This window comes from Semicossyphus pulcher, unplaced genomic scaffold (assembly GCF_022749685.1).
Source record: "Semicossyphus pulcher isolate SPU_LCO1_2020_fin unplaced genomic scaffold, fSemPul1.0.p SCAF_2, whole genome shotgun sequence".
NCBI lineage: Eukaryota > Metazoa > Chordata > Actinopteri > Labriformes > Labridae > Semicossyphus > Semicossyphus pulcher.
This window is the reverse complement of record NW_027211693.1, coordinates 36,237,035-36,261,981: the sequence shown is the minus strand read 5'-3', so window position 1 is coordinate 36,261,981 and position 24,947 is coordinate 36,237,035. Positions and strand designations below refer to the sequence as shown.

The window sequence follows — 24,947 nt, the reverse complement described above, 5'->3', positions numbered from 1 at the left end:
GATACAAATAACTGAAATGCAACTCTACATACAAGGGACCACGAAAATGTTCTCAATTCTTAAACGCACCCGTAGGCATGAGAAAATTAGCAATAGTATAATGTAAGACAAGAAAAACTAAATTATGATGCCTGGTGCAATCTTTTTTTGAATCTTTCTTTCAACAATTTCTAAGACAGAAGAACAAAAGATACTTTCTCCCTCAGTTTTCCTTAAAGTACGAACTGTAAAGTAAGTCGGACATTTGTGACGGACGTGTACGACATATGGACAGAGCTGCTATGGAGGGCCCTACTCTTGCAATTGTTTAGAGAGGCTTTCCCTCCAAAGCTTTTTTCTGGCCAGTGAAAGGGTCATTTCACAGAATCGTTTATTTTGGAAGCTAAAGTTTGTCAAATTAACGTTTTTTTCAAATTTGGACAGTTTGATATGTTTGTGTTTTGGTTTCTATGTTCTACCAGAGAGATTGTTTGTAGCAGTTTTGTTTTTCCAGTTTGAGTTGTCTAACAGAGAATATGGCACATGAAAAAGTAATTAAAGACAGGTTTAATAGACATATGGAGAGAAATGTGTCCAAATACAAGGCAGTATACATACTATTCTGCCCCCCACAAGGTATACAGCAGAACTGATTACTTCATTATTTTCAGTAAAGATAGATCAAAGATTATAGATGCAGATATTGGAACAATAGATTTAAGTGACCATGCCCCTGTTTATGTAATAGTTAATGTGGGGAACACTCAAACAGAAATACTACATGGAGGTTTAACTCTGGCCTTCTTAACGACCCTCATTTAAAAAAAAAAAAGATTAATGACATGCAAATGTACATAAAAGAAAACGATAACGGAGAGATTTCCCCACCTATGCTATGGGATGCAGCAAAGGCTGTACTAAGAGGTAAAATAATAGCTGTAACCTCACTTAAAAAAAAGTTACATCAAAAAAATTACCTGTGTTGCAAATTCAGTTGAAGCAGCTAGAGGTTTGTCACGCACAGAGTCAAGACGCAAGGATACTACAACAAATGGAGCAACGCCTGCGAGCAAGTTCAGGCAGACAACTCAAGCTGCACTGATTTAATAATTTATATACGTCACTTCCACATCACCTGACAAACACTTCCTCCCAATTGGAGTATATTTAAGCTGCAAGATCCTGTCTGTCCCTCTGCTCTGTCATTGCCATCGCTGCCCTGCACCAGTACTGCGCTCTTAATTTCAGCCCCACCACCACCCCAGCATCCACCTGCAGGCTCCGAATAGGGGGTTTAAGATATTATCTCATCACTCCTCAATTTCTGCATGTAAAATAAATCAGCGAGGAGTGATGAGGTCGGAGCCTAGACGCCAAACATGAGCTATGTTATGCTGCAATAAACATTTCAGACTATAACAACGCGAGTTGTCTGACTGAAATAAAGAAAATTAGAAATTAAATGATAAATACACAAGAAATAGAGAAAAATGTGCTTTTCACTAAGCAAAGATATTATGAGAATGGCTCTAAATTTACAAAAGTTTTAGCAAGAAAATTGTAGAAACAACCAACTATCCAAGACTGAGCTCCTTGTCATCCCTGGTGTGAGCGTATTGCGTCAGGTGAGCGTATTGCGTCATTTCCTGTTTTCTTGCTGCTACTGTGTTGTCCTGTGCTATTTGTAGTTGTTGCTAGAGCTAAATCGATTAATCTGCTGTAATTATCATCACTGCGGTTATTCAGCTGCTGTGTACTTAAACAGACACTAGTTTTCATCAAGCACTCTCGTTGTTGCATTAGCGTCATATCTGCTAAACCCTTAACTTTGTACTCACTTAGCCGTTAGCTTAGCAGCTAGCTTAATCCATTGAAATGGCTTCTCCTTCTCCCTCCTGCTCTCCTGATCTGCCCTGTTCAGTGTGTCAGATGTTTAGCTCTACCTCGACCTCCTTTACGGATAAGGGTACTTGTATGAAATGTAGTATTTTTGGAGCTATGGAGGTGAGGATCACGGAATTAGAGACGCGGCTCCGCACCTTGGAAAACAAAACATCGCTAGCTGCTGTAGTCAGCAGCAAGCCCCCAGGGCCAGTAGCCGGTGCGGGCCGACCTAGCGTAGCTTCTCCCCCGGCAACTCCCGAGCAGCCGGGATGCAGTGGCTGGGTTACTCTCAGAAGGAAGCATAGCCGCAAGATGAAGCACACGGTCCACCACCAACCACTTCACGTTTCAAACAAGTTTTCCGCACTCAGCGACACACACGCTGAGAAACCGACTCTGGTTATTGGCAGCTCCATAGTCAGAAACGTGAAGTTAGCGAAGCCAGCGGCCATAGTGAAATGTATTCCTGGGGCCAGAGCGGGCGACATCGAGTCCAATTTAAAACTGCTGACAAAGGATAATCGTAAATATGGTAAGATTATTATTCATGTCAACGTTAATGACTCCCGGTTACGCCAATCGGAAGTCACTAAAATTAATGTTGAGTCGGTGAGTGCATTTACAAAGACGATGTTGGACTCCGTAGTTTTCTTTGGACCCCTGCTCATTTTGACGAGTGATGACATGTATAGCCGCATGTCATCATTCAACCGCTGGCTGTCGAGGTGGTGCCCAGCACATCTTTTGTCTCGTAATATGGCTAAGTTTGTTAGTCGTAAAACCTGACAAACCAGAGTTGAGACCAGGAGGCAGAGCTATAGTCCTTCACACTCCTCTGAGCTTCCCTGTGAGCAGTTTCCCAGCCACAATGTTAATGTTATAGAGACTGTGTCTGCCCCCCAACCCAGGCCAGCTAACATTTAAGGTTCATGTGGCCTCGATTGCTCGGTCATGTCGATTTACCCTGTACAGCATCAGGAAGATCAGACCCTACCTTTCAGATAATGCAACACAACCGCTGGTACAGGCTCTTGTGATATCACGCATTGATTACTGCAACTCCCTCCTCCTTCCTGCATGCACATTGATCCAGAACGCAGCAGCGTGACTAGTCTTCAATCAACCCAAAACGGCACGTCACCCCACTGTTCATATCCCTCCACTGGCTTCCAGTCGCCACTCGCATCAAATTCAATCCCTGTTGCCTGCTCACCAAACAGCAAGAAAAACGGCTCCTGCCTACCTTAACACCCTCATCTAGGTCTACACTCCGTCCACTTGATGTTGCTAGTGATGATGATTATTATTAAAAACGCCCTATACACTTCCTGTCAACACCAGTGTCAGATCACACTTGAAGCTGTGTGTTAGCTCTTACTGACTTCGTTCCCTCCTGTCTTGATCGTTGCTTGTGTTGTATTAACTCTCAGATGTACTTCGCTTTGGACAAAAGCATCGGCTAAATGAATTAACATTGTTAATGAAAGTAACATTGTAACATTGTAACCTATGATAGAGATTTCAACAAAAACACCATAGAGAGCAGGCAGGATAAGATCCAGGCTTTGAATCCTTCTATAAACGGCTTTCTTCTAGTGCCTCCGTGGATGAGGACCAGATTGACTCCTTTTTGGAGTCTCTAGAACTACCAGATCTGACTGAAGACCAGAGTAGTGTCCTGATTGCAGAAATAACTGAAAAAGAATTAATAGAAGCAATTCACAAACTAAAACCGAACAAATCACCAGGAAGCCACGGCTATACAACTGAGTGGTACCAAGCAGGGATGCACTAATACCACTTTTTTCAGACCAAGTACAAGTACTTACATTTGGGTACTTGCCGATACAGAGTACCGATATGTATTTAATAATATTACAGTTCTCATAATGATTTTAAAAACATTTTTCATTTTCATGAGATGCTCCTCACTTTCTGACTGTAACAAAGGAAATCGACAGAATGATGCAACTACAACTGTTGCTGACATTTTAACACTCAACTTTACTTCTCGGCCTACTCGCTTAATTAATGGGAGGCTAACGTCAAGCTGTTAAGTGGTTTACGGGTGCGGTACTCATCGTAGTTTTACGAGTACGAATACGAGTACTGCTCCAATACCGCCCGATACCTGATACTGGTATCGGTATCAGTGCATCCCTAGCACAAAGCATTTAAAAAGGAACTCATACCTATGTTACTAACCACATACAACTGGGCACTTAAGAAGGCAAATAATCCCCCTACTTGGAAAGAGGCAATAATATCTGTAATACCTAAAGAAGGAAAGGACAAGTCTGAGTGCAGCTCATACCGACTGTTTTCGATCCTTAATGTTGATTATCGTATATACACTTCTATAATGGCTAGGAGGATGGAAGAATTCCTCCCTAGTTTAATTCACAATGATCAGACAGGATTTACACACAAGTGCCAAACATAGGACGATATAAAGCGCACATTGCATATTGTCCTTCACATTCGAGCAGGATTTAAAGAGCCATATTCACAGTGTGGTATAATGTTGTCCATGCAGAAATCAGATGAAAGACAGAGACAGCTTTACCTCTTCACTTAAGCTGCTATCTCTCTGCCTCCTGACACAATGATCAAGATTTGACCATAATAGGGGGATTCACTTTATATTTTATTTTATTTTTGCCAAATTTAATTTTATGTTTTGCCGAAAAAGCAGCTGCAGTTAGACTTTTTCTCATGGTGAGTCATAGTGAGTTTTAAAACAGGCAATGACAATGAAATAAATAACATTTAAAAGCACTGTACACTGACGGACTGCTGGAGAGAGTGAGAGGGAGAGAGAGAGGGCACATACCGGAACATATAAGAACAGAACTGCGGAAATAAGAGGAAAACTAGTCATGATGATGAAGCCTGATGTAGCTCTGTGTAACTCTCAGGTTTATGAGTGAAGAGTTTGAACTAAACTGCAGCCTGGAGTCTCTGTTAACAGAGACAAACGGAGTGACAGTGTCAGACAATGTCACGTTTAATTATCGCCACTGTGACGGAACATATACGAGTCTGTCCAGTCTTAAAAGAAAAAAGGTTTTCTCTACTGCTCTCATTTTAGAGCACGCCATGTCTACCTTTCCCTTACTCACTTATTTTCTCCCACTGTGTCTCTGTAACTCTCTTGTCGACTGGCTCTTCAGTCTGTATCTGTATTCTCACACACCCACCGGGTCAGTCGCGATGTTAATCTGAGTGACAGATTTGATTGGCTGAGTAGCATCACATGTGATGATTTACAACGAATGCATTGGTCTGCGAGTTTCCTGGACCCCCATATCACTACCGCAAAGACAAAAAAGCTGCGCAGGTTAAAATAGATGCATTTGTCAAAACTATAAATAGGTCTGCCGTTTGGGGACCGCTGGCATAGAACATAAAATAGCTAGTTATTCAGACGATGTTCTTTTATATTTAAAAAAACCCAGAAAGATCTCTCCCAGAAGTGATGAATCTCTATCGGGCTATTAACTAAATATAGGAAAAACGGAAATTCTTACATACAATTTAAATCTTTCTGAAAATCTTAAAAACAAATATCCATTGAAATGAAAAACCGAATCGTTCAAATACTTAGTGTGGTTCTGCCTCAAGACTTCATATACAAGTGGTACTATCAGATAGAAACCTGCAAAGATACATATATGGGCTAGAAAATCCCTGGGTAAAATCTGTTCTGAAGGTGTGAAAAACAGTGATAAAATAAATAAATTAGAAGATGACGTGAAAATTTTGAGTTGGTGTGCGTATGACTAAGATTTTATAACCCAAAAATTTGATGATTGTGTGCTTTCAAACTTAAATTATATTATTATATATAGTAATATTACATCCAGAAACTCAAAAAGGAAAATAAGCCGGTAGAACCTTTGTCCAACTATTCATAAATGCATATAAATCAGATGTTAAAAGAGGCATCATCTCCCAACTACATAAAAGCCTCAAAATATATAAAAGGAAAATAAGAGAAGGAAGATGATCTGACAATATCAGATGAAGAGTGGCAAGATATCTGTACATTTCAGTCGAGAAGCACAAAGTCTCACGCATGGAAGAAGTTTTGCTGGAAAAATGTTCGTTTTTTTATCACTCCCTATTGGAAGGCACAGTATGATAATAGAAGCCCTCACTGCTGTAGAAATTGTGGCTGCCAAGCTGCAATTCAGACCATTTTTAAAGAACAAATAACTTTTGATTTCAAAACCATATATTTAGGCTATATCTCCCCTGAAGTAAAAGGTATTGACAAATATTTAATAGGTATTTTGCTGGCAGCAGATGGATGTTGCATGTTGGACCTATAATAGATAATTGGACAGATGTAACAATGTATAGGATGGAAAAAGTTACTTTTTCTTTAAATCTACAGTTGAACATATTCTTATCACACAGGGAAAAATGGGTGCTATATGTCAAACCGTTAAGACCTGATTTTGTTAAAATGTTTAATTGTTGAATTGAAGGAACATCAACATATTTCAATTGTGAAATTGTAATTTCTTTTTTTATATATATGTATATATATATATATATATATATACGTATGTATTTATGTTTTGTGTCTAAATCCTTCACTGTAATTATTTGTTCATATGTGAAGCCAAAATGCTACTTGATATCTACTTAGGCCTATTTGTTTTATTTTTCCTCTTTCTCTCTGTATGTACAGTACTGTGCAAAAGTTTTAGGCAGATGTGAAAAAATACTGTAAACTAAGAACGCTTTACAAACTGATCAGTGAGCGAACAAATGAAAAATCTAAATTAAATCAATATTTGGTGTTACTACGCTTTGCTCTCAAACCAGCAGCAATTCTTAGAGGTACATTTGCACAAAGTCAGGGATTTTGTAGGATTATAGTCAGGTGTATGATCAACCAATTATACCAAACAGGTGCTAATGATCATCAATTTCACATGTAGGTTGAAACACAGTCATTAACTAAAACAGAAACAGCTGTGTAGGAGGCTTAAAACTGGCTGAGGAACAGCCAAACTCTGCTAGCAAGGTGAGGTTGTGGAAGACAGTTCCATGTCACAGGTCAGACACCATGGCAAGACTGAGCACAGCAACAAGACACAAGGTAGTTCTACTAAATCAGCAAGGTCTCTCCCAGACAAAGATTTCAAAGCACACTGGGGTTTCAAGATGTGCTGTTCAAGCTCTTTTGAAGAAGCACAAAGAAATGGGCAACGTTGAGGATCGTAGACACAGTGGTCGGCCAAGGAAACTTAGCGCAGCAGATTTAAAACACATCAAGCTTATTTCCCTTCCAAATGGGAAGATGTCCAGCAGTGCCATCAGCTCAGAACTGGCAGAAACCAGTGGGACCCAGGTACACCCATCTACTGTCTGGAGAAGCCTGGCCACAAGTGGTCTTCATGGAAGAGTTGCAGCCAAAAAGCCTCTGACATGGAAACAAGGCCAAGCCACTCAACTATGCACAAAAACATAGGAACTGGGGTGCAGAGAAATGGCAGCAGGTGTTCTGGACTGATGAGTCAAAATGTGAAATATTGGGCTTCCGGTTTGGCTGATGGCGGAGTAAGACGTACTGTGGAGTCGCTCTCCCAGGCCTAGTAAATATTACTCGTCTAGCAACTCGAAAAATCCGTATTTATTTGAGCAAGGGCACGACGAGTAGAAGAAGAACCACCAAAGACCAAAAGAAAAAAGAAAAAATGCCAAAAGCACAAGAAAAAAACAACTCGACGCCGAATGCTAGCAACACCGGACTAGCCCAAGCTAACACTCGTAGCGGCACAGCGGTGAACCAGAAAAATCCCGCTACAAACGCAGACTCCGGAGATGTCATTAGAGCGATTAATGCACTAAAAAATGATATGAAGGAGGACAATGATTGTCTGAAACAGGAAATTACTCGACTGAGGCAAGAAGTCAACGGGAAACTTGATAATCTGACAACGGCAGTGCAGAGCCTGTCGGACCGCGTGGACGAGGCAGAGTCCCGGGTGGAGCAGGTGGAAGGATGGACCGAAGAGGCAACGGAGACGCTCTGTACGTACCTCAAACAACACAGATCCCTGCAGAAAAAAGTAACGGACTTAGAATCCCGGTCGAGAAGAAACAACATACGCATCTTCGGGGTGGCGGAGGAGGAAGAGGGAGACTCGGTACTAAAGTTTGTAGAGAAATTCATTAAAAGCGAGCTGCCAGCATCTCAAAACATGGACCTCAAAATACAGCGGGCTCACCGGACTCTGGCGCCCCGACCCCGACCCGATGCACCCCCGAGACCCATTCTTGTCAACTTCTTGGAGTTTACCACTAAGGAGCTGATACTGAGAGAAGCTTGGAAAAAGAAGAAAATACAACTGGGGGAAAGATTCATCTACTTCGATCATGATTATGCATCGGAGATAGTTAAAAAGCGCAAGGAATATAATGCAATCAAAAAAGCCCTAAAAGTAAAAGGTATCCGCTTCCAGACACCGTACACAAGCATGCGGATCCACTGGACCACCGGAGTCCGCACATACAGCACCGCACAGGAGGCACAGAGAGAGCTGAAGAAGCGCGGCTTCCCCGTGGAAGAGCCGGAGCCGACCGAAGGAGAGAGCCTCCCGGAGACACGGCTTCTGGAGCTGATGGGATGGCAGCAGGCAGCTGGGCGTCGGGAGAAGGGGACTGCGGCGGCCCGGAGAGCGAGGGAAAAACTTCGGGAGTACCAGAGAGGACAAACCGAGGATTTATGAGCACGGACTTTGCATTACCGGTATGAAAACTTAAATTCAAGACTCTCATTTGAGTGGTTCTTTTTTCTTTTTCTTTTTTTCCTCTGAAGCTCTATACAGAGCATCAAACGCCTGGGAGAGGTGGCATCCTTTTCTACAAAGTAATAGTTGGACTAGTAGGATGGTAGAGACATTGGTTTCTGACTCTTTGACCACCCTTAACATTGGGCCCTCTCAGAGTGAGAGGCTGCTCCCTCGACCCACCAACGGGGTCGCAGTTGAGGGGGGTGAAGACCCCCTCTCATCCTTGGAGGTCTGTTCACGTTCATGTTTATTTTTTCTAGTTGCAGTTCAAGTTAAGAGTTTGTTTTGTGGGGACACTTGCTTGCTTACTTTGAAGAGTATACATGATCGGGTCACATAATCTGAAATGTGCTTCCTTAAATGTGAATGGCCTGAGTAACCCTGTAAAGAGAAGTAAGGTACTTGCTAAAATGAAAAAAGAAAAGGTGCAAATCATATTTCTCCAAGAGACTCATATGCCCAAAAACGAACATGAGAAGTTGAAAAAGTTTGGATATTTAAACTCTTTTTTTAGTTCATGTGAAAACAGCCGGAAAAGAGGTGTTGCTACTCTGATTTCTAACAGTCTTAATTTTGAATTAATTATGGAAAAGAGCGATGCACAGGGTAGATATATAATTATTAAAGGAAGGATTGATAACATCCTTGTCACATTTGCTAATATATATGCCCCTCCAGAGAGTGATAGAAAATTTCTTAAGTCTCTATTTCACATATTAACCTCTGAAAGTGAAGGAGTATTAGTCTGTGCAGGGGACTGGAACACAGTCCTGAACCACTCTATAGACACAACAAGTATAAAAAGATCTAAATGTCTTAAGTCAAGAGATCTCAACTTGTTAATTCGAGAAACAGGAATGTTCGATGTCTGGAGGAACCTTCATGCATCTGAAAAAGACTATACCCATTACTCAGCTACTCACCGTGTTCATTCCAGAATAGACTTCTTTTTGATGAATGTTACTGATAGACATAGAGTGAGAGAATGTTCCATAGGAACAGCAGATATATCAGACCATAATGTAATCTATTTAACTATACATCTGAACGACAGACAGAAGTGCACACTATGGAGACTAAATATCAGTGTTCTAAATAAGGAAAGCACTGTTAAGGAGATTAAAGAAGAAATCAAGGAATGCATAAAAGATAATATGACAAGGTCAAGTGGATCCAACTATTGTTTGGGACACAGTTAAAGCAATAATGAGAGGGAGACTCATTTCAAGAACAGTCTTTCTAAAAAAGTTGAAGAGGTCAAAATATGATGAACTAGAGAAAACGTTGAGAAAATTAGAGAAGCAACAATCAAAAGAAGGGGACCAAGGGTTGAAAAACCAGATTAAAGAATTAAAAGACCAAATAAATAATATTCTGAACGAGGAATTGGAAAAGAAACTGAGATTCACCAAACAAAGCTTCTACGAGGCAGGCTCAAAAGCAACAAAAATTCTAGCCAAACGCCTTAGGGCTCAACAAATAAAAAATACATTACATAAAATTAGAGACCCTACAACTAATAGAATAACTTATGAGCCAGATGAAATCCATAAAGTTTTTCAAAATTACTATGAAACTCTATACTCACAGCCCAAGACTGTGGATGAAGAAAACATTGTACAATATTTGTCATCATTAGATCTCCCCTCCATAGGAAAATTTCAAAATGATAATTTAATTGCTCCCATCACAAAGACAGAACTGGACAGTGCTATCAGTAAATTGAAAGCAAATAAATGTCCTGGAAGTGATGGCTTCCCGAATGAATGGTATAAGATTTTTAAAGAAGACCTCGCTCCTAGTATGTTAGAATCATTTAACTGGACTCTAACAAAAGCCGTTGCACCACCATCATGGAAAGAAGCCGTTATATCAGTCATTCCAAAAGAAGGGAAGAATAAAGAAAATTGTGAATCATACCATCCAATCTCTATATTAAACGTAGATTACAAGTTGTTTACATCTATTATCTCTAAAAGAATTGAACATCTCCTGCCTGACTTAATTAATGAGGATCAGACAGGGTTTATAAAAGGACGTCAAACTCAAGACAACATCAGACGAACTTTACATATTATAGAACAGATTAATAAAAAACATCTAAGTGCAGTTCTGGTCAGTTTAGACGCGGAAAAGGCCTTTGATAGGGTCTGTTGGCTCTTTCTGTACCGAGTGCTAGAGAGGCTGGGCTTTAATAGTCAATTTGTCAGGTGCATACAGGCTCTTTATAGGGAACCTACTGCTAGGATAAAAATCAATGGCCATCTATCAGGCAGCTTTAAACTACATAGAGGCACTCGCCAGGGTTGCTGTCTTAGCCCCGCACTTTTTGCGATATTCATAGAGCCTCTAGCACAGAATATCAGACAAAACAAAGAGTTGAGAGGAATTAACATAGCAAATGAGGACCATGTAATAGGATTCTTTGCGGATGACATTATCATCTATCTCCAGAATCCTGACTTAACACTGCCTAATCTCATGGAGACTTTAGACGAGTATGGTCAAAAGTCAGGTTATAAATTGAACATAGCTAAAACACAATTACTCTCTTTTAATTACACTCTAAGTAAAGACATTAGGCTGAAATATAAAATGAAGTGGGATGCAAAATCCATAAAATACCTGGGTGTGTTGATTAGTCAGAAGCTTGATAAAATATATGAAATAAACTACAAAATAATAAATGATAAGATACAGGAGGATATTAAAAAATGGTCCACACTGGGGTTAGACTTTACTTCTAGGATTGAGGCAGTGAAAATGAATGTGCTGCCAAGGTTGTTGTACCTCTTTTTGTCTTTACCTGTCAGAATCCCAGATTCACAGTTTTCAATGTGGGACAAACAATTATCAAGGTTTATATGGGCTGGAGCAAGACCAAGGGTAAGATTTAAAACACTTCAAATTGACAGAGAGCATGGAGGTCTTGCAGTACCAAATTTAAGGGAATACTACTATGCTGCCCAGATGAGATACTTTGTCTACTGGTGCTCTCCGGAGTACCAAGCTAAGTGGAAACACATTGAATTGAACATGGTTAATCTTCAACCTCAAACCAGGCTAGGTGGGAAAGAACATACAGACTATAAGGGAGAAAATTTAATTTTGGAGAATGCATTAAACAATTGGTACAAGATAGTTAAAAAATATAAATTAGAAGGAGATAGTAAACTTCTAATTTGGCCTTCTCAAACTTCTCAATTTAGTCCCGGAGAAACTGACATCACATTTGCAAGGTGGAGAGACAAGGGGATTACAGCGATGTGTACACTCCTAGAGGGGAAAACTTTCAAATCCTTTGAAAAACTCAAAAGAGAATTTGATTTAGATAATGGTGACCTGTTCAGATACTTACAGCTAAGACATTTCTATGAGACAGAGATCAAAAGAGGAGTTTCGGCAGAAGGAAACGAAGTGATTGAAATATTTACCAAGGCATATAAATGTACTCCTGTAAAGATTGTCTCTAAGCTGTATAGAGGTCTACAAAAACAAAATGGAAGAAACTCATTGTATGTGAAATTGAAATGGGAGTTAGAACTGAATATTAAACTGTCCAAAAGTGATTGGCATTCTATGTGCAGAACTCAGCAAACTTCCACCAGCTCTAAAAGGTGGAGGGAGTTTGGATGGAAGAATTTAATTCGCTTCTTCATCACACCACACATCAAAAATAAACAATTAGGTGAACAGCAGCAATGCTGGAGACAATGCGGGCAGAGTGCCAATCACACACATGTTTTCTGGACTTGTGTAAAATTGCAGGGGTTCTGGGACAGAGTGGTTCAGATTCTTGAAGAAATTTTTTCCTACAAGATACCCAGAGACCCCCGGATAATGTACCTGGGTCTGATCCCAGAAGGAACTATTAAAAAGAAGGACCTGTATCTTTTCAAAATACTGATCTTGGCATGTAAAAAGGCCATAACAAAAAACTGGCTGAAAACTGACCCTCCAAGCCCAGGACAGTGGCTGGGAATTGTTGAGGAGATTTACTCGATGGAACGGCTGACTTATTACCTCAGAATGAAAGCAGGGACCCTGGACCAACAGTGGCACAACTGGACTGTGTATATGAAAAAAGAAGGGTCTAATACTCAACAGACCAAATAGACAGTGGAAAAAGCTGTAACAAGAGTGGTGTACCCCACCTCCACTTATTATTTATTTTATTCCTCAATTTTATTTCATTTTTATTTTTACCTCCCCTATTGCTACTGCATTGTTGTGCAGTTGACTTTGTTTATGTAAGAAAAAAGCAAAATAAATAAAAAGTTTCAAAAAAAAAAAGTGAAATATTTGGCTGTAGCAGAAGGCAGTTTGTTCGCGGAAGGGGTGGAGAGCGCGACAATAATGAGTGTCTGCAGCCAACAGTGAAGCATGGTGGAGGTTCCTTGCAAGTTTGGGGCTGCATTTCTGCAAATGGAGTTGGAGATTTGGTCAGGATTAATGGTGTCCTCAATGCTGAGAAATACAGGCAGATACTTATCCATCATGCAATACCATCAGGGAGGCGTATAATTGGCCCCAAATGTATTCTGTAGCAGGACAACAACCCCAAACATACAGCCAATGTCATTAAGAACTATCTTCAGCGTGAAGAAGAACAAGAAGTCCTGGAAGTGATGGTATGGCCCCCACAGAGCCCTGATCTCAACATCACGGAGTCTGTCTGGGATTACATGAAGAGACAGAAGGATTTGAGGAAGCCTACATCCACAGAAGATCTGTGGTTAGTTCTCCAAGATGTTTGGAACAACCTACCAGCCGAGTTCCTTCAGAAACTGTGTGCAAGTGTACCTAGAAGAATTGATGCTGGTTTGAAGGCAAAGGGTGGTCACACCAAATACTGATTTAATTTAGATTTCTCTTCTGTTCATTCACTGCATTTTGTTCATTGATTGAAATTAACTATGAACACTTCCATTTTTGAAAGCATTCTTAGTTTACAGCATTTTGTCACACCTGCCTAAAACCTTTACACATTACTGTATATATACTTTTGTTATGGCTCCTTCCAGTAGCCATCTTTTGAAACTGAAAAATAATAAAGAGTCTAATTTAATTAATATGAATATGAGAGACTCTAATATTGGTACTAGATACTGTTTTTTAATCTTTCTGTCTTCTCTGTGGAAATGATAATTTACCATAATCTTCTAAGTGTCTACATATCTAATTTTGTCTTACTGCCTGTAGATGCAATCACATTGCACAAAATAAAATTAAAAAAACAAACAAAAAACAAACACACAAACCCAGAATACACACTAAAGAAAAACACTACCAATCTAGCCAACATAACTGAAGTGCTCCAGTCCTGTCAGGGGTGCTCAGTGTAACAGGTTTATTATTGACGGGACAGAAAAAGGAGGACGAGGCAGTGAATTTATTGAGTATCAGAACACATAGTGTACATACACAATAACGCTAAGTACAACTTCCATTAGCTACAGATCTCAGTTAGCCTTATAGCTAGTGGTGCTATTAGCTGATTCTGCCTCGTGTCAGGACTCTGAGCACAGTGAAATATTGATGTTTACTTCTCTAACTAGCACAGGAACTTCGGAAGTTGAAGTTAAAGTTCTCAGGGCTGGGGAGGGGGACTCAGTGGAGAATGGTGGTGGAGTTTGATGACAGGGGGTAACGTTTCTGTTACAATACCAAGGAGATTTACAATGAGTCAGACCTGGACTCTGACACCCAGAAAGATGTAGTAGGTGGGGATGGCAGAGCAATGTTGTGCATTGGTTAGTTCCAATCTCCGATGAAGCTGAGTGTGGAGTTCAGTGGGGGCAGCCCCAGGATGTCAGGAGCCAAACCTAGCAAGAAAGCTTCCCTGATGTCAAATGGGCCTGCCCGCCCTGTCTCCCCCCGCAAGCCTCACAACTCCAAACTCCCGGCGGTCCGAAGCTCCTGTGCTAGTTTGACGTGTAAACATCAACACTCCCCTGCGCTCAGAGCCGGACAACGGGTAATAAAGCCCCCTCTTAGCTGCAGATAATCAAGAATTTCATGCCTCCCTCTCTCTCCCGTCAATAATAAGCCACTATTCTGAGCGCCCCCTACAGGACTGGAGCACTTACGTTGTGTTGACTAAATTTGCAGCTTTTGCATGTGTTTTCTGGATTTGGATTTGCAGCACGTTATCATTCTTGACTCTTGTTCGGACTTAGTGTATGTCTGTGTTTTTGACTTATTGGCTCTAATGGAAATGCTTTATGGGATTGCCCTTGTTGGCCACCGTACCCACAGGAGGTGCCAATTCTACCCTGCTAAAAATGTAACACATATATTTGCAAAAACCCACCATTACAACAACACACTCCCAATCATGCAAGTGAAGGCCCATTCACTGGGATTGTTTTTCTGTGTTTTTGAGTTTGTATTTAAATTAATTGAAACTATTTTGAAAAGAAAGAGTTTTTACAGGTGAATAGTTTTTGAAATAAATGTTTACAGTATATTGTAAATATAAAATTTAATCGTCAGTTTTGACCTGTGAATATTCTACATCCTACAGCCAAAATTATCAATAATTTCTGCTTATTTTACTCAAAAACGAGCAGTAGAATTTCATTTGAATGCGGTCCATTGACATACTTTAAATTCTAAAAATACGTGTAAAACTTGGTAATTACTAATAATGACTTGGAATGAAGTTGCCTAAAAAGGTGATAATTTATACTTTATGCTTGTCACAAACCAGACTGGGTCAATTTTGACCCGGGAGGGCAACAAGTGTCATTATGTGCTGCCATTAAAATATTTTCAAAACAATATTCTGGATAAACTTTGACATAGACCTGTCAATGATAATTCATCAACACATGTTCATCTGATCATAACTATAGTCAAAATAATTCAAAATTTCAGCTAAATCTGACACAAAAACAAAGTATAATTTCATGTAAATGAGGTATATTGACCATAAATTCCAAATACAAGTGTTACAATTTTGACCCGGGGAGGACAACAAGTGAATTGGCTATCAAACAATTATATTAGCCACCTAAGGTTAGATGAGGAGTTACTGACACACACTTTTACATAAAGAACGCACGATATATTGGCTGCAATAATCAAAACATAATTTATTAATGACAAACTCTGACTCTGACTTTTCCAATAAAATTAAGCATAATCAAACACAGGATTTACTTTTCATCAACGATGTAGTCGAAAAAACTGTTGCTCGCCGCAATCTAACCCACAACAGACAGAACACACACCTAATTTAAAGCCACCTGTCAGCGCTCTCAGGACGCAGACTCCAGGAGGAGCGAATATGTCACACACCAGGTAAGTTTCTATCTTCTAAATAATCAAACTCAATCAAAATACCAGAGTTATACCAAATAATAATTATATTCAAACATTCAAATTATCAGAATTTAACCCAAATAATATTCTTATAATTTTCCTTTCTTAATTCAAAAACTTCTCCAAAAGGCTCCAACAACAAGTGTGATTATCTGCTGCCATTAAAAAATTAAAAATGGTTTTCAAACAATATCCTGACTAAACATTGACATACCAGTCGGTGATAATCCATCATCATATGCTCCTCTGATCATAATTATAGTCAAAATATTTCAAAATTATTGCGTTTTTCAACTAAAAAATAAGGAATAATTTAATGTAAATAGGGCATATTGACCGTAACTTCTAAAAAGAAGTGAAAAAAGCTGGTTAGAATGATTTGAAATGAACCTGGCTAAAAAGTGGTAAAAAAAAAAAAAAAGGTGATATTTTATACTCTTCGCTTTATAAACAGCCAAACCTGTAACATAGTTACACTAACTCTTAGTTTGTTTTTTCTTATTTGGTTCATGTCTTATCACTAACTCTCCTGTCATTTCAGATCCTGCCTTTCTTCCCTGCCATGCAATCATCTCATTTCCCTCACCTGGTTTTCCCCGCCCATTTTCTCACCTGCAGTCCATTTGGTCATTAGTCCCTCAGTATATATTCTAGTCATTTTTACTTGATCCCTGCCAGATTGCCTTGTGTGTATTTTTGCCAAGCTTTCCAGTATTTTCTATTCTGCCTTCTAGTGCTGACAATGTTTTTGCCTTATTGGACTTCGGATACCTGCCTGCCCCCTTGTCGGATTTGTTTGCCTGATTGACTGATCTCCCGGTTTTGACTCTGCCTGTTTTTTGGACTGAATAAACGGATCTTCCCTTTCAACCTGCCTGCCTGATTGTCGTGCTTTTGGGTTCTCCTTTTCCAGCACCAGTGAGCGTGACAGAACAATCTGGCCACTATGAACCCAGCCGACGCTGACTCAATCCGCAATGAGTTGAGAGCACAGGCAAGCGCTCTTCAGCGCCACGACGAACAATTTACCTCTGTTTCAGACGGTCTGCAGGAGATGGCGGCTCGTCATGAGAGGAGCATGAGCAGCATTCAGGAACATCTCCAAAGGCTCTCTCTGTCGGAAAGTGGTCTGGACCCTGCATCGTCTGTCAGCCCTCCTGTCCAGACTCCTCCGGTGTCGGATGCTCGTTTACCTCCTCCGGAACGTTACTCCGGAGCTCCGGGTTCCTGCCGGCCGTTCCTTGTGCAGTGTTCCCTCGTCTTTGAACTCCAGCCTTCCGCCTTTTCCACAGAAAGGTCCAGGGTAGCGTATATTGTCTCTCTGCTTACCGGCAGAGCTAGAGACTGGGGAACCGCAGAGTGGGAGAAGCAATCCGCCATCTGCTCATCTGTCAAGCTGTTCTCCGACGAGCTGCGGAAAGTTTTCGACCATGTCACACCAGGAAGAGAGGTCACTCGGGGTTTGTTTAACCTGACGCAGGGAGGCAGGTCTGTGTCCAATTACTCTATCGAGTTCCGTACTGTAGCAGCCGAAAGTAACTGGAACGCTGCCTCGCTCTTCGATGCTTTCTACAACGGCCTCTCAGACGACATCAAAGACGAGCTGGCGGCCCGTGATCTTCCTGCTGATTTGGACGCACTTGTCTCTCTCTCTATCCGCATAGACGGTCGTCTGCGGGAGCGGCGGAGGGAGAGAGTTCAGTCCGCTGCTTCACCTGCGCGATTCAACCAGCCATCCCACCCTCCGGGGCTTCCTTCTGAGCAGCACATGAACGCTCCGTGTGACGCTTCTGAGCCGATGCAGCTGGGCAGGACACGGCTGTCTACAGCAGAACGACAGCGCCGCCTACGGGAGAACAGGTGTCTGTACTGTGGTCAGGACGGCCATTTCGCCTCTTCTTGTCCAGTAAAAGACATGGCTCACCAGTCATCCAGAGGGCGCTGGTGAGCCGGATTATGAACTCTGAAACGCCCTCTCGGTCTTTGGTTCAGGTAAAGCTTTTCTGTTCGGGGAATTATCAGACTGTCTCAGCCCTCATTGACTCTGGTGCGGATGAAAGCCTGTTGGACATAACTCTTGCCTCCCAGCTGGGTCTTGGTCAGGTGGTCCTGGAGGAGCCTATCGACGCCTCAGCCTTGGATGGTCGTCTCCTTTTCCGGGTTACTCATCGATCTACTCCCCTTCAAATGACCATTTCAGGTAATCACACTGAGACTCTTTCTTTTCACCTGATCAATGCTCCACAACAATCTGTCATTTTGGGGTTTCCGTGGCTTAGGAGACATAATCCACACATTGACTGGCCTTCAGGGACTATACTGCAGTGGAGTAATCATTGTCACGCTATTTGTTTGAAGTCTGCCCTGTCATCTGCTTCTGGTTTGACTGTCCCCTCTGAGTTTCCAGACCTGTCACAAGTTCCTAAGGATTACCTGGATCTGAAGGAGGTTTTTAACAAGGCCCGGGCCACCTCTTTGCCACCGCATCGCCCTTATGATTGTGCCATTGACCTCCTCCCAGGTACATTCCCCCCTAGAGGGCGACTCTTCTCCTTATCAGTCCCTGAGACTAAGACTATGGAAAAGTACATCAATGATTCCCTGGTGGCAGGGATCATACGACCATCATCATCTCCCGCTGGAGCAGGATTTTTTTTTGTGGACAAAAAGGACAAGACCTTGCGACCTTGCATTGACTTTAGGGGACTTAATGACATTACCATAAAAAACAGGTACCCTCTTCCATTAATTTCCTCTGCTTTTGAACGGCTACAAGGGGCTACCATTTTCTCCAAACTTGACCTCCGCAACGCTTATCACTTGGTGAGAATCAGGGAGGGTGATGAGTGGAAGACGGCCTTTAATACTCCTAGTGGTCATTATGAATATTTGGTCATGCCGTTTGGTCTCACTAATGCCCCTACAGTCTTCCAGGGATTAGTCAATGATGTTCTGCGGGATCTGCTCAATGTGTCTGTTTTCGTGTATCTGGATGACATTCTCATTTTTTCTAAGTCCAGGCAGGAGCATGTGGTGCATGTACGTCAAGTCCTCCAGAGGCTCTTGGAGAACCAGCTCTTTGTTAAAGCGGAGAAGTGTGAGTTTCACGCTTCAGAGGTATCCTTCCTGGGTTTCATCATCAACGCTGGCAACATCCGGATGGACCCGGTCAAAACCAAAGCAGTCACTGACTGGCCAACTCCATCCACACGCAAGGAGCTTCAACGCTTCCTGGGATTTGCCAACTTCTATTGAAGGTTCATTCGAAACTACAGTTCAGTGGCAGCTCCCCTCACTGCTCTCACCTCCCTCAGTGAGCCCTTCCGGTGGTCCTCCGTGGCTGAAGCGGCTTTTGGTGAGTTGAAGTCACACTTCACCTCTGCTCCTATTCTCATCTTCCCAGATCCTGCTCGCCAGTTTGTTGTGGAGGTGGATGCCTCAGACACCGGTGTCGGGGCAGTTCTTTCTCAGCGGTCGGTTGAGGACCAGAAAGTCCACCCATGTGCTTTCTTCTCCCGGAAACTGGACCCAGCGGAGAGGAATTATGACATTGGGAACCGGGAGCTGTTGGCAGTCAAGCTTGCACTGGAGGAATGGAGACACTGGTTGGAGGGGGCGGAGCAACCATTTGTGGTTTGGACTGACCACAAAAACCTTGAATACATCCGATCGGCCAAGAGACTGAACTCTCGTCAAGCTAGGTGGGCTCTCTTCTTCAACCGTTTTGACTTCTCTCTCTCATACAGACCAGGTTCCAAAAATGTCAAGCCCGATGCTCTGTCCCGTCAGTTCCAGTCAGAGGATTCCCCATCCCAGCCTGAAGGTATCCCCTCCTCTGCATGCGTCATCGGAGCGGTAACCTGGGAGGTGGAGAATAAGGTAAAACGCTCCCACACTGAACACCCTGCTCCTAGTGCTTGTCCAGAGAACCGATTGTTTGTTCCAGACAGTCTCCGTTCTGAGGTCCTCCAGTGGGGGCACTCTTCTCGTCTGGCTTGCCATCCTGGGGTGAGACGCACTTTAGCCCTGCTTCGACAGCGCTTCTGGTGGTCTTCCATGGAAAGGGACTCCAGGGAATTTGTTGCTGCCTGCCATGTCTGTTCTCAACATAAGAGCTCTCACCAAGCTCCATCCGGTCTCCTTCATCCGCTGCCAGTTCCTCGCCGTCCCTGGTCTCACATTGCTTTGGACTTTGTCACCGGCCTACCACCTTCAAACGGTAACACAGTTATACTCACTGTTATTGATCGCTTTTCCAAAGCGGCCATGCTCATTCCCTTACCCAAATTACCCACTGCCAAGGAAATGGCTGAAGTTTTGTTGCAACATGTGTTCCGGCTGCATGGTCTCCCATGTGATGTGGTCTCTGACCGGGGACCACAATTCACCTCTCACTTTTGGTCCGAGTTTTGCAGGATGCTGGGGGCTACTGTCAGTTTGTCATCTGGTTTCCACCCACAATCCAACGGTCAAGCAGAACGCATGAATCAAGAGATGGAGACAGCACTGCGCTGCCTTACTTCCCGCAACCCCTCCTCCTGGTCTGAGCAGCTCCTATGGATTGAGTACGCTCATAATACCCTGCCCAGTTCAGCCACTGGTCTTTCACCCTTCCAATGCTCCCGGGGGTACCAACCACCGCTCTTTCCAGAACAGGAACGTGAAGCCAGCGTTCCCTCAGTTCAGGCGTACGTCCGACGGTGTCGGCGCACTTGGATGCAGGCCCGCTCCACACTCCTGCGCTCTTCCGACCGTTACCAACGATCGGCCAATCGTCATCGCAATCCTGCACCCCGGTACTCCCCAGGACAACGCGTCTGGCTGTCAACACGGGATCTTCCCCTCAGAGTGGACTCCAAGAAGTTGGCTCCCCGTTTTGTGGGCCCGTTCCCGATCTCTAAAATAATCAATCCTGTGGCTGTCCGTCTTCGCCTTCCATCATCCATGAGGATTAACCCAACATTCCATGTTTCCAAGGTCAAACCTGTCAATGAGAGTCCACTTCTGCCCCCCTCCAAACCCCCACCACCCCCCCGGCTTATTGATGGGGCACCTGCGTACACTGTCCGTCGTCTCCTCAAATCCAGGCGACGTGGTAGGGGAGTGCAGTATCTGGTTGACTGGGAGGGTTACGGCCCAGAAGAACGCTCGTGGGTCCCCACTCGCAGCATCCTGGACCCAGCTCTCATCACAGACTTCCACCTGGCTCATCCTGATCAACCGAGTGGGACGGCAGGAGCCGTCCCTAGAGGGGGGGGTTCTGTAACATAGTTACACTAACTCTTAGTTTGTTTTTTCTTATTTGGTTCATGTCTTATCACTAACTCTCCTGTCATTTCAGATCCTGCCTTTCTTCCCTGCCATGCAATCATCTCATTTCCCTCACCTGGTTTTCCCCGCCCATTTTCTCACCTGCAGTCGATTTGGTCATTAGTCCCTCAGTATATATTCTAGTCATTTTCACTTGATCCCTGCCAGATTGCCTTGTGTGTATTTTTGCCAAGCTTTCCAGTATTTTCTATTCTGCCTTCTAGTGCTGACCCTGTTTTTGCCTTATTGGACTTCGGATACCTGCCTGCCCCTTGTCGGATTTGTTTGCCTGATTGACTGATCTCCCGGTTTTGACTCTGCCTGTTTTTTGGACTGAATAAACGGATCTTCCCTTTCAACCTGCCTGCCTGATTGTCGTGCTTTTGGGTTCTCCTTTTCCAGCACCAGTGAGCGTGACAAAACCAGACCGGGTCAAAATTGACCCAGGAGGACAGAAATCGCATAATCAACGGTAAAAAAACACAGGGGTTAATGATCATGATGTCACAAATAAAAATATATAATATATTGGCTCATACATAGCAAATGTGTGTTTAATAGAAGGATATTAAAATGTTTGAATGAATAAAACATCAGAATAAATGGACTCACGTATCCTCCCATAGAGATGCCGGTCATGCCCAAAGGCCAGTATCCTTCCCTCTGCAGCCAACGCAGCAGCACGGTGGACTCCAGGATCAGAGCGCCTCCCATCACAAACAGGTCGGACACATTCTTCAGACTGGACCTCCTGAATACACACTACTTGTTTACACTCAGACTTTAAACACCTGGGTATATAAAGGCTCACATATTTACTTCTGTCCAAAACATATATGCCAAATCAATTAATCAATGAAGTGTCAGGGGGGTGAACTTACAGCTGGTCTTTGGGTTTACGATATCCATGTGAAGGTCGTTAAGAAACAAACTGATCAGGAAACGAAAGATACAAATGTGTTTGTTTATAATGTGTTTAATGTTTATAATGCGTTTAATGTTTTTGTTTGTTTATAATGTGTTGAATGTTTACAATGTGTTTAATGTTTGTGTTTAATGTTTGTGTTTAATGTTTATGTTTAATCTTTATAATGTGTTTGATGTTTATGATGTGTTTAATGTTTGTTTGTTTGTTTATGTGTTTAATGTTTATGTTAATAATGTGTTTAATGTTTATGTGTTTGATGTATATCATGTGTTTATGTTTATAATGTGTTTGTTAAAGTTTATAATGGGTTTAATGTCTTTAATGTTTGTTTGTTTATAACATGTTTAATGTTTATAATGTGTTTATTGTGTTTCAGGTTTATGATGTATTTCATGTTAATAATGTGTTAGTAATGTTTACGTTTGATGTTTATAATGTGTTTAATGTTTATGTCTTTGATGTTGACAAGTTTATGTTTTTAATGTTTATAAGGTTTATAACGCCTGGATCCCACAGGATCCGTGTCCGTCGCGTTCCGTCTGTGCCGCGGTTCTGTTCCGTCAGACGGCGCAAGCCCTCCCCCACAGGAAGCGTGTCTGATCTGCAGAGCAGCAGAACAGCAGAGCGCTGGCCCAAGCAGCTGGATTCGCGAGATACCATCAGTGTTACACAGAGTTTACACAAACAACAGTTCAGTTTGCACCTCCGAGGTTGATTATCTGCCTTTTTGGATATCATTCCGTGATTTTTGTGCTTCTACCATGGCTGTAAACACTACTTAATTAAAAGTGTTCTTTTTTCAAGAGTGTGTTGTTGTTATTAAAGCAGAGAAAGCAGTTTGGAACGATCTGCTCTGTTAAGCTTGACACATGCTTGAAGCAGCCTCCGTCAAAAATAGACCCGACGCGTATCTTTAGTAGAGTAGAGCGGAGAGATGCTTCTGGGACGTTTGCTGTGGAATCACGATCATTGACTTGAATGGGGGTGATCCACTCCGGAGGTCGCGGCGCACACGGAACGCGCCGGAGACGGATTCTTTGGAATTTGAGCATAATGTGTTTAATGTTTAAGTTTATAACGTATTTAAAGTTTATAATGTGTTTAATGTTTATAATGTGTTGAATGTGTGTTTATGTCTTTAATGCTTATAATGTGCTGAATGTTTATAATGTGTTTGTTTATGTTTATAATGTGCTGAATGTTTATAATTAGTTTAATCTGTTAAATGTGTTTCTGATGTTGTCTAGCAAGGCTTACGCTATGACTATGACCTAATATAAATATAGTCTGTAGATTTGTCCAGGGTTCGTGTGAAATTGAAGCAGATTGCACATTGTAGATGAGAGTTTCGGCAACTTCATCGAAGTCCGCCTGGGACCCGGCCTTCATCAAAAACTCGTCGTCTTTAAATTAAAGCATCACCAAGGTCTGAAGGCTTTTCTGACCACATCTGAGGTGAATGTGTTCATCAGAGTAAGGGCGCATTAACACCTAAGGTCTGGTTCTTTGGTCCAAATCAAAGACCAAACTGTTATAATGTTGCATTTTGCCTCGAGTTTGGTTTGTGTTCACACAGCAGCTTTTACCAGCAGATCAAAAGTTTTAATGTGCGAAAAAAACTGCTCTCTGATTGGTCAGAATTTCCACTTTTTTTTTTTTTTTTTTTTTTTAACTTTTAACCGACACCGTTCAACAGTTCGACATCCTCGTCACTCCCCGTCTGTCCTCTACTCATCTCGTTGCGTGTCTGTCTCTGCCAGTGTCAGCACCCGTTAAGAACCCACAATGCGCAGTGTTTTGGTTTGGCCCCTGTATTTGGACCAACTTTAACTCTGTTTATGTTCACACCAGTATTAAACTGGACCGTGGTTCATTTGGAAAAGGAACGAGATCCATCTTTTCGAGTGGTCTGGTTGTTTGCTCCACACCAGAGTTTGATTCCGGCGTTCACACCAACCTAAACGCTTAAGTTCAATTGGACTAAAGACTGGTGTGAACCCGCCTACATCAAAGTGTAAAACATGTAATTTCCTGTTTCTAGTAGGTGGTGATATTGCTATTTTTGGGGCCAGTTAAGGCCCCCAAATATGCAATTAATTGAAGCAGGAAAGAAAGAAAGAAAGAAAGAAAGAGGTATGTGAGATGATGCTGATGTGATCAACATTTTCAGTAAGTTCAGAGGGGCAGTGTTCCTGCAGCTTGTGTGTCCCAGGCACCATCCTCAACCAGCCCAGACTCGACAGGTGTTTTGCTAGTTTCTCTTTCTGCCATCTTGGATCCCATCGGCTGTAGTCCGACAACGATATAGCCTCTGGGGACACCGGTGAACATGCCGGTGCATGTAGCCAGCGGTTAGTGATAAATTACCTACTTTTCTGAGTGCTGCACCGTATACAGAAAAAAGAACCCGTCCTTCTTGTGATTTACTTTAATAAATGGGTCTTACCTTTGCCCAAATTTCAACATCATGATGCAGATTAGTAAAAAGTCAAAATGAAGCCTCGTCAGGTCTGTCCTCAAGAGGAGAAGAAAACTTTTTTAATGCTCCTTTGTTGAACGGAGGTCAGATCCATCATATCTGATGCGTTCAAGGAAGTCGGCAAATCAAAATACTGAACGACTTTCGTGACACTGTGTCAGGAAATTTATCTCAAGTGGAATTTTAGATTTAGAACAGATTGTTAGCTGTTAGCATGCAATGTCTGTTTATA

The 24,947-nt window shown here is 42.2% G+C and overlaps 1 protein-coding gene across 1 annotated transcript in view; it reads right to left on the bottom strand.

The window, feature by feature from the left end:
- Positions 1-24,947, bottom strand: part of abhd18 (abhydrolase domain containing 18) — a 47,122-nt gene that overhangs the window by 7,541 nt on the left and 14,634 nt on the right. Inside the window, exons 7-8 of the mRNA XM_069670027.1 lie at positions 22,190-22,217; positions 21,921-22,059 (exon numbers count right to left, since the gene is read on the bottom strand). Coding sequence (XP_069526128.1) covers positions 21,921-22,059; positions 22,190-22,217 — 167 coding nt within the window. The remainder of the gene's footprint in view (positions 1-21,920; positions 22,060-22,189; positions 22,218-24,947) is intronic.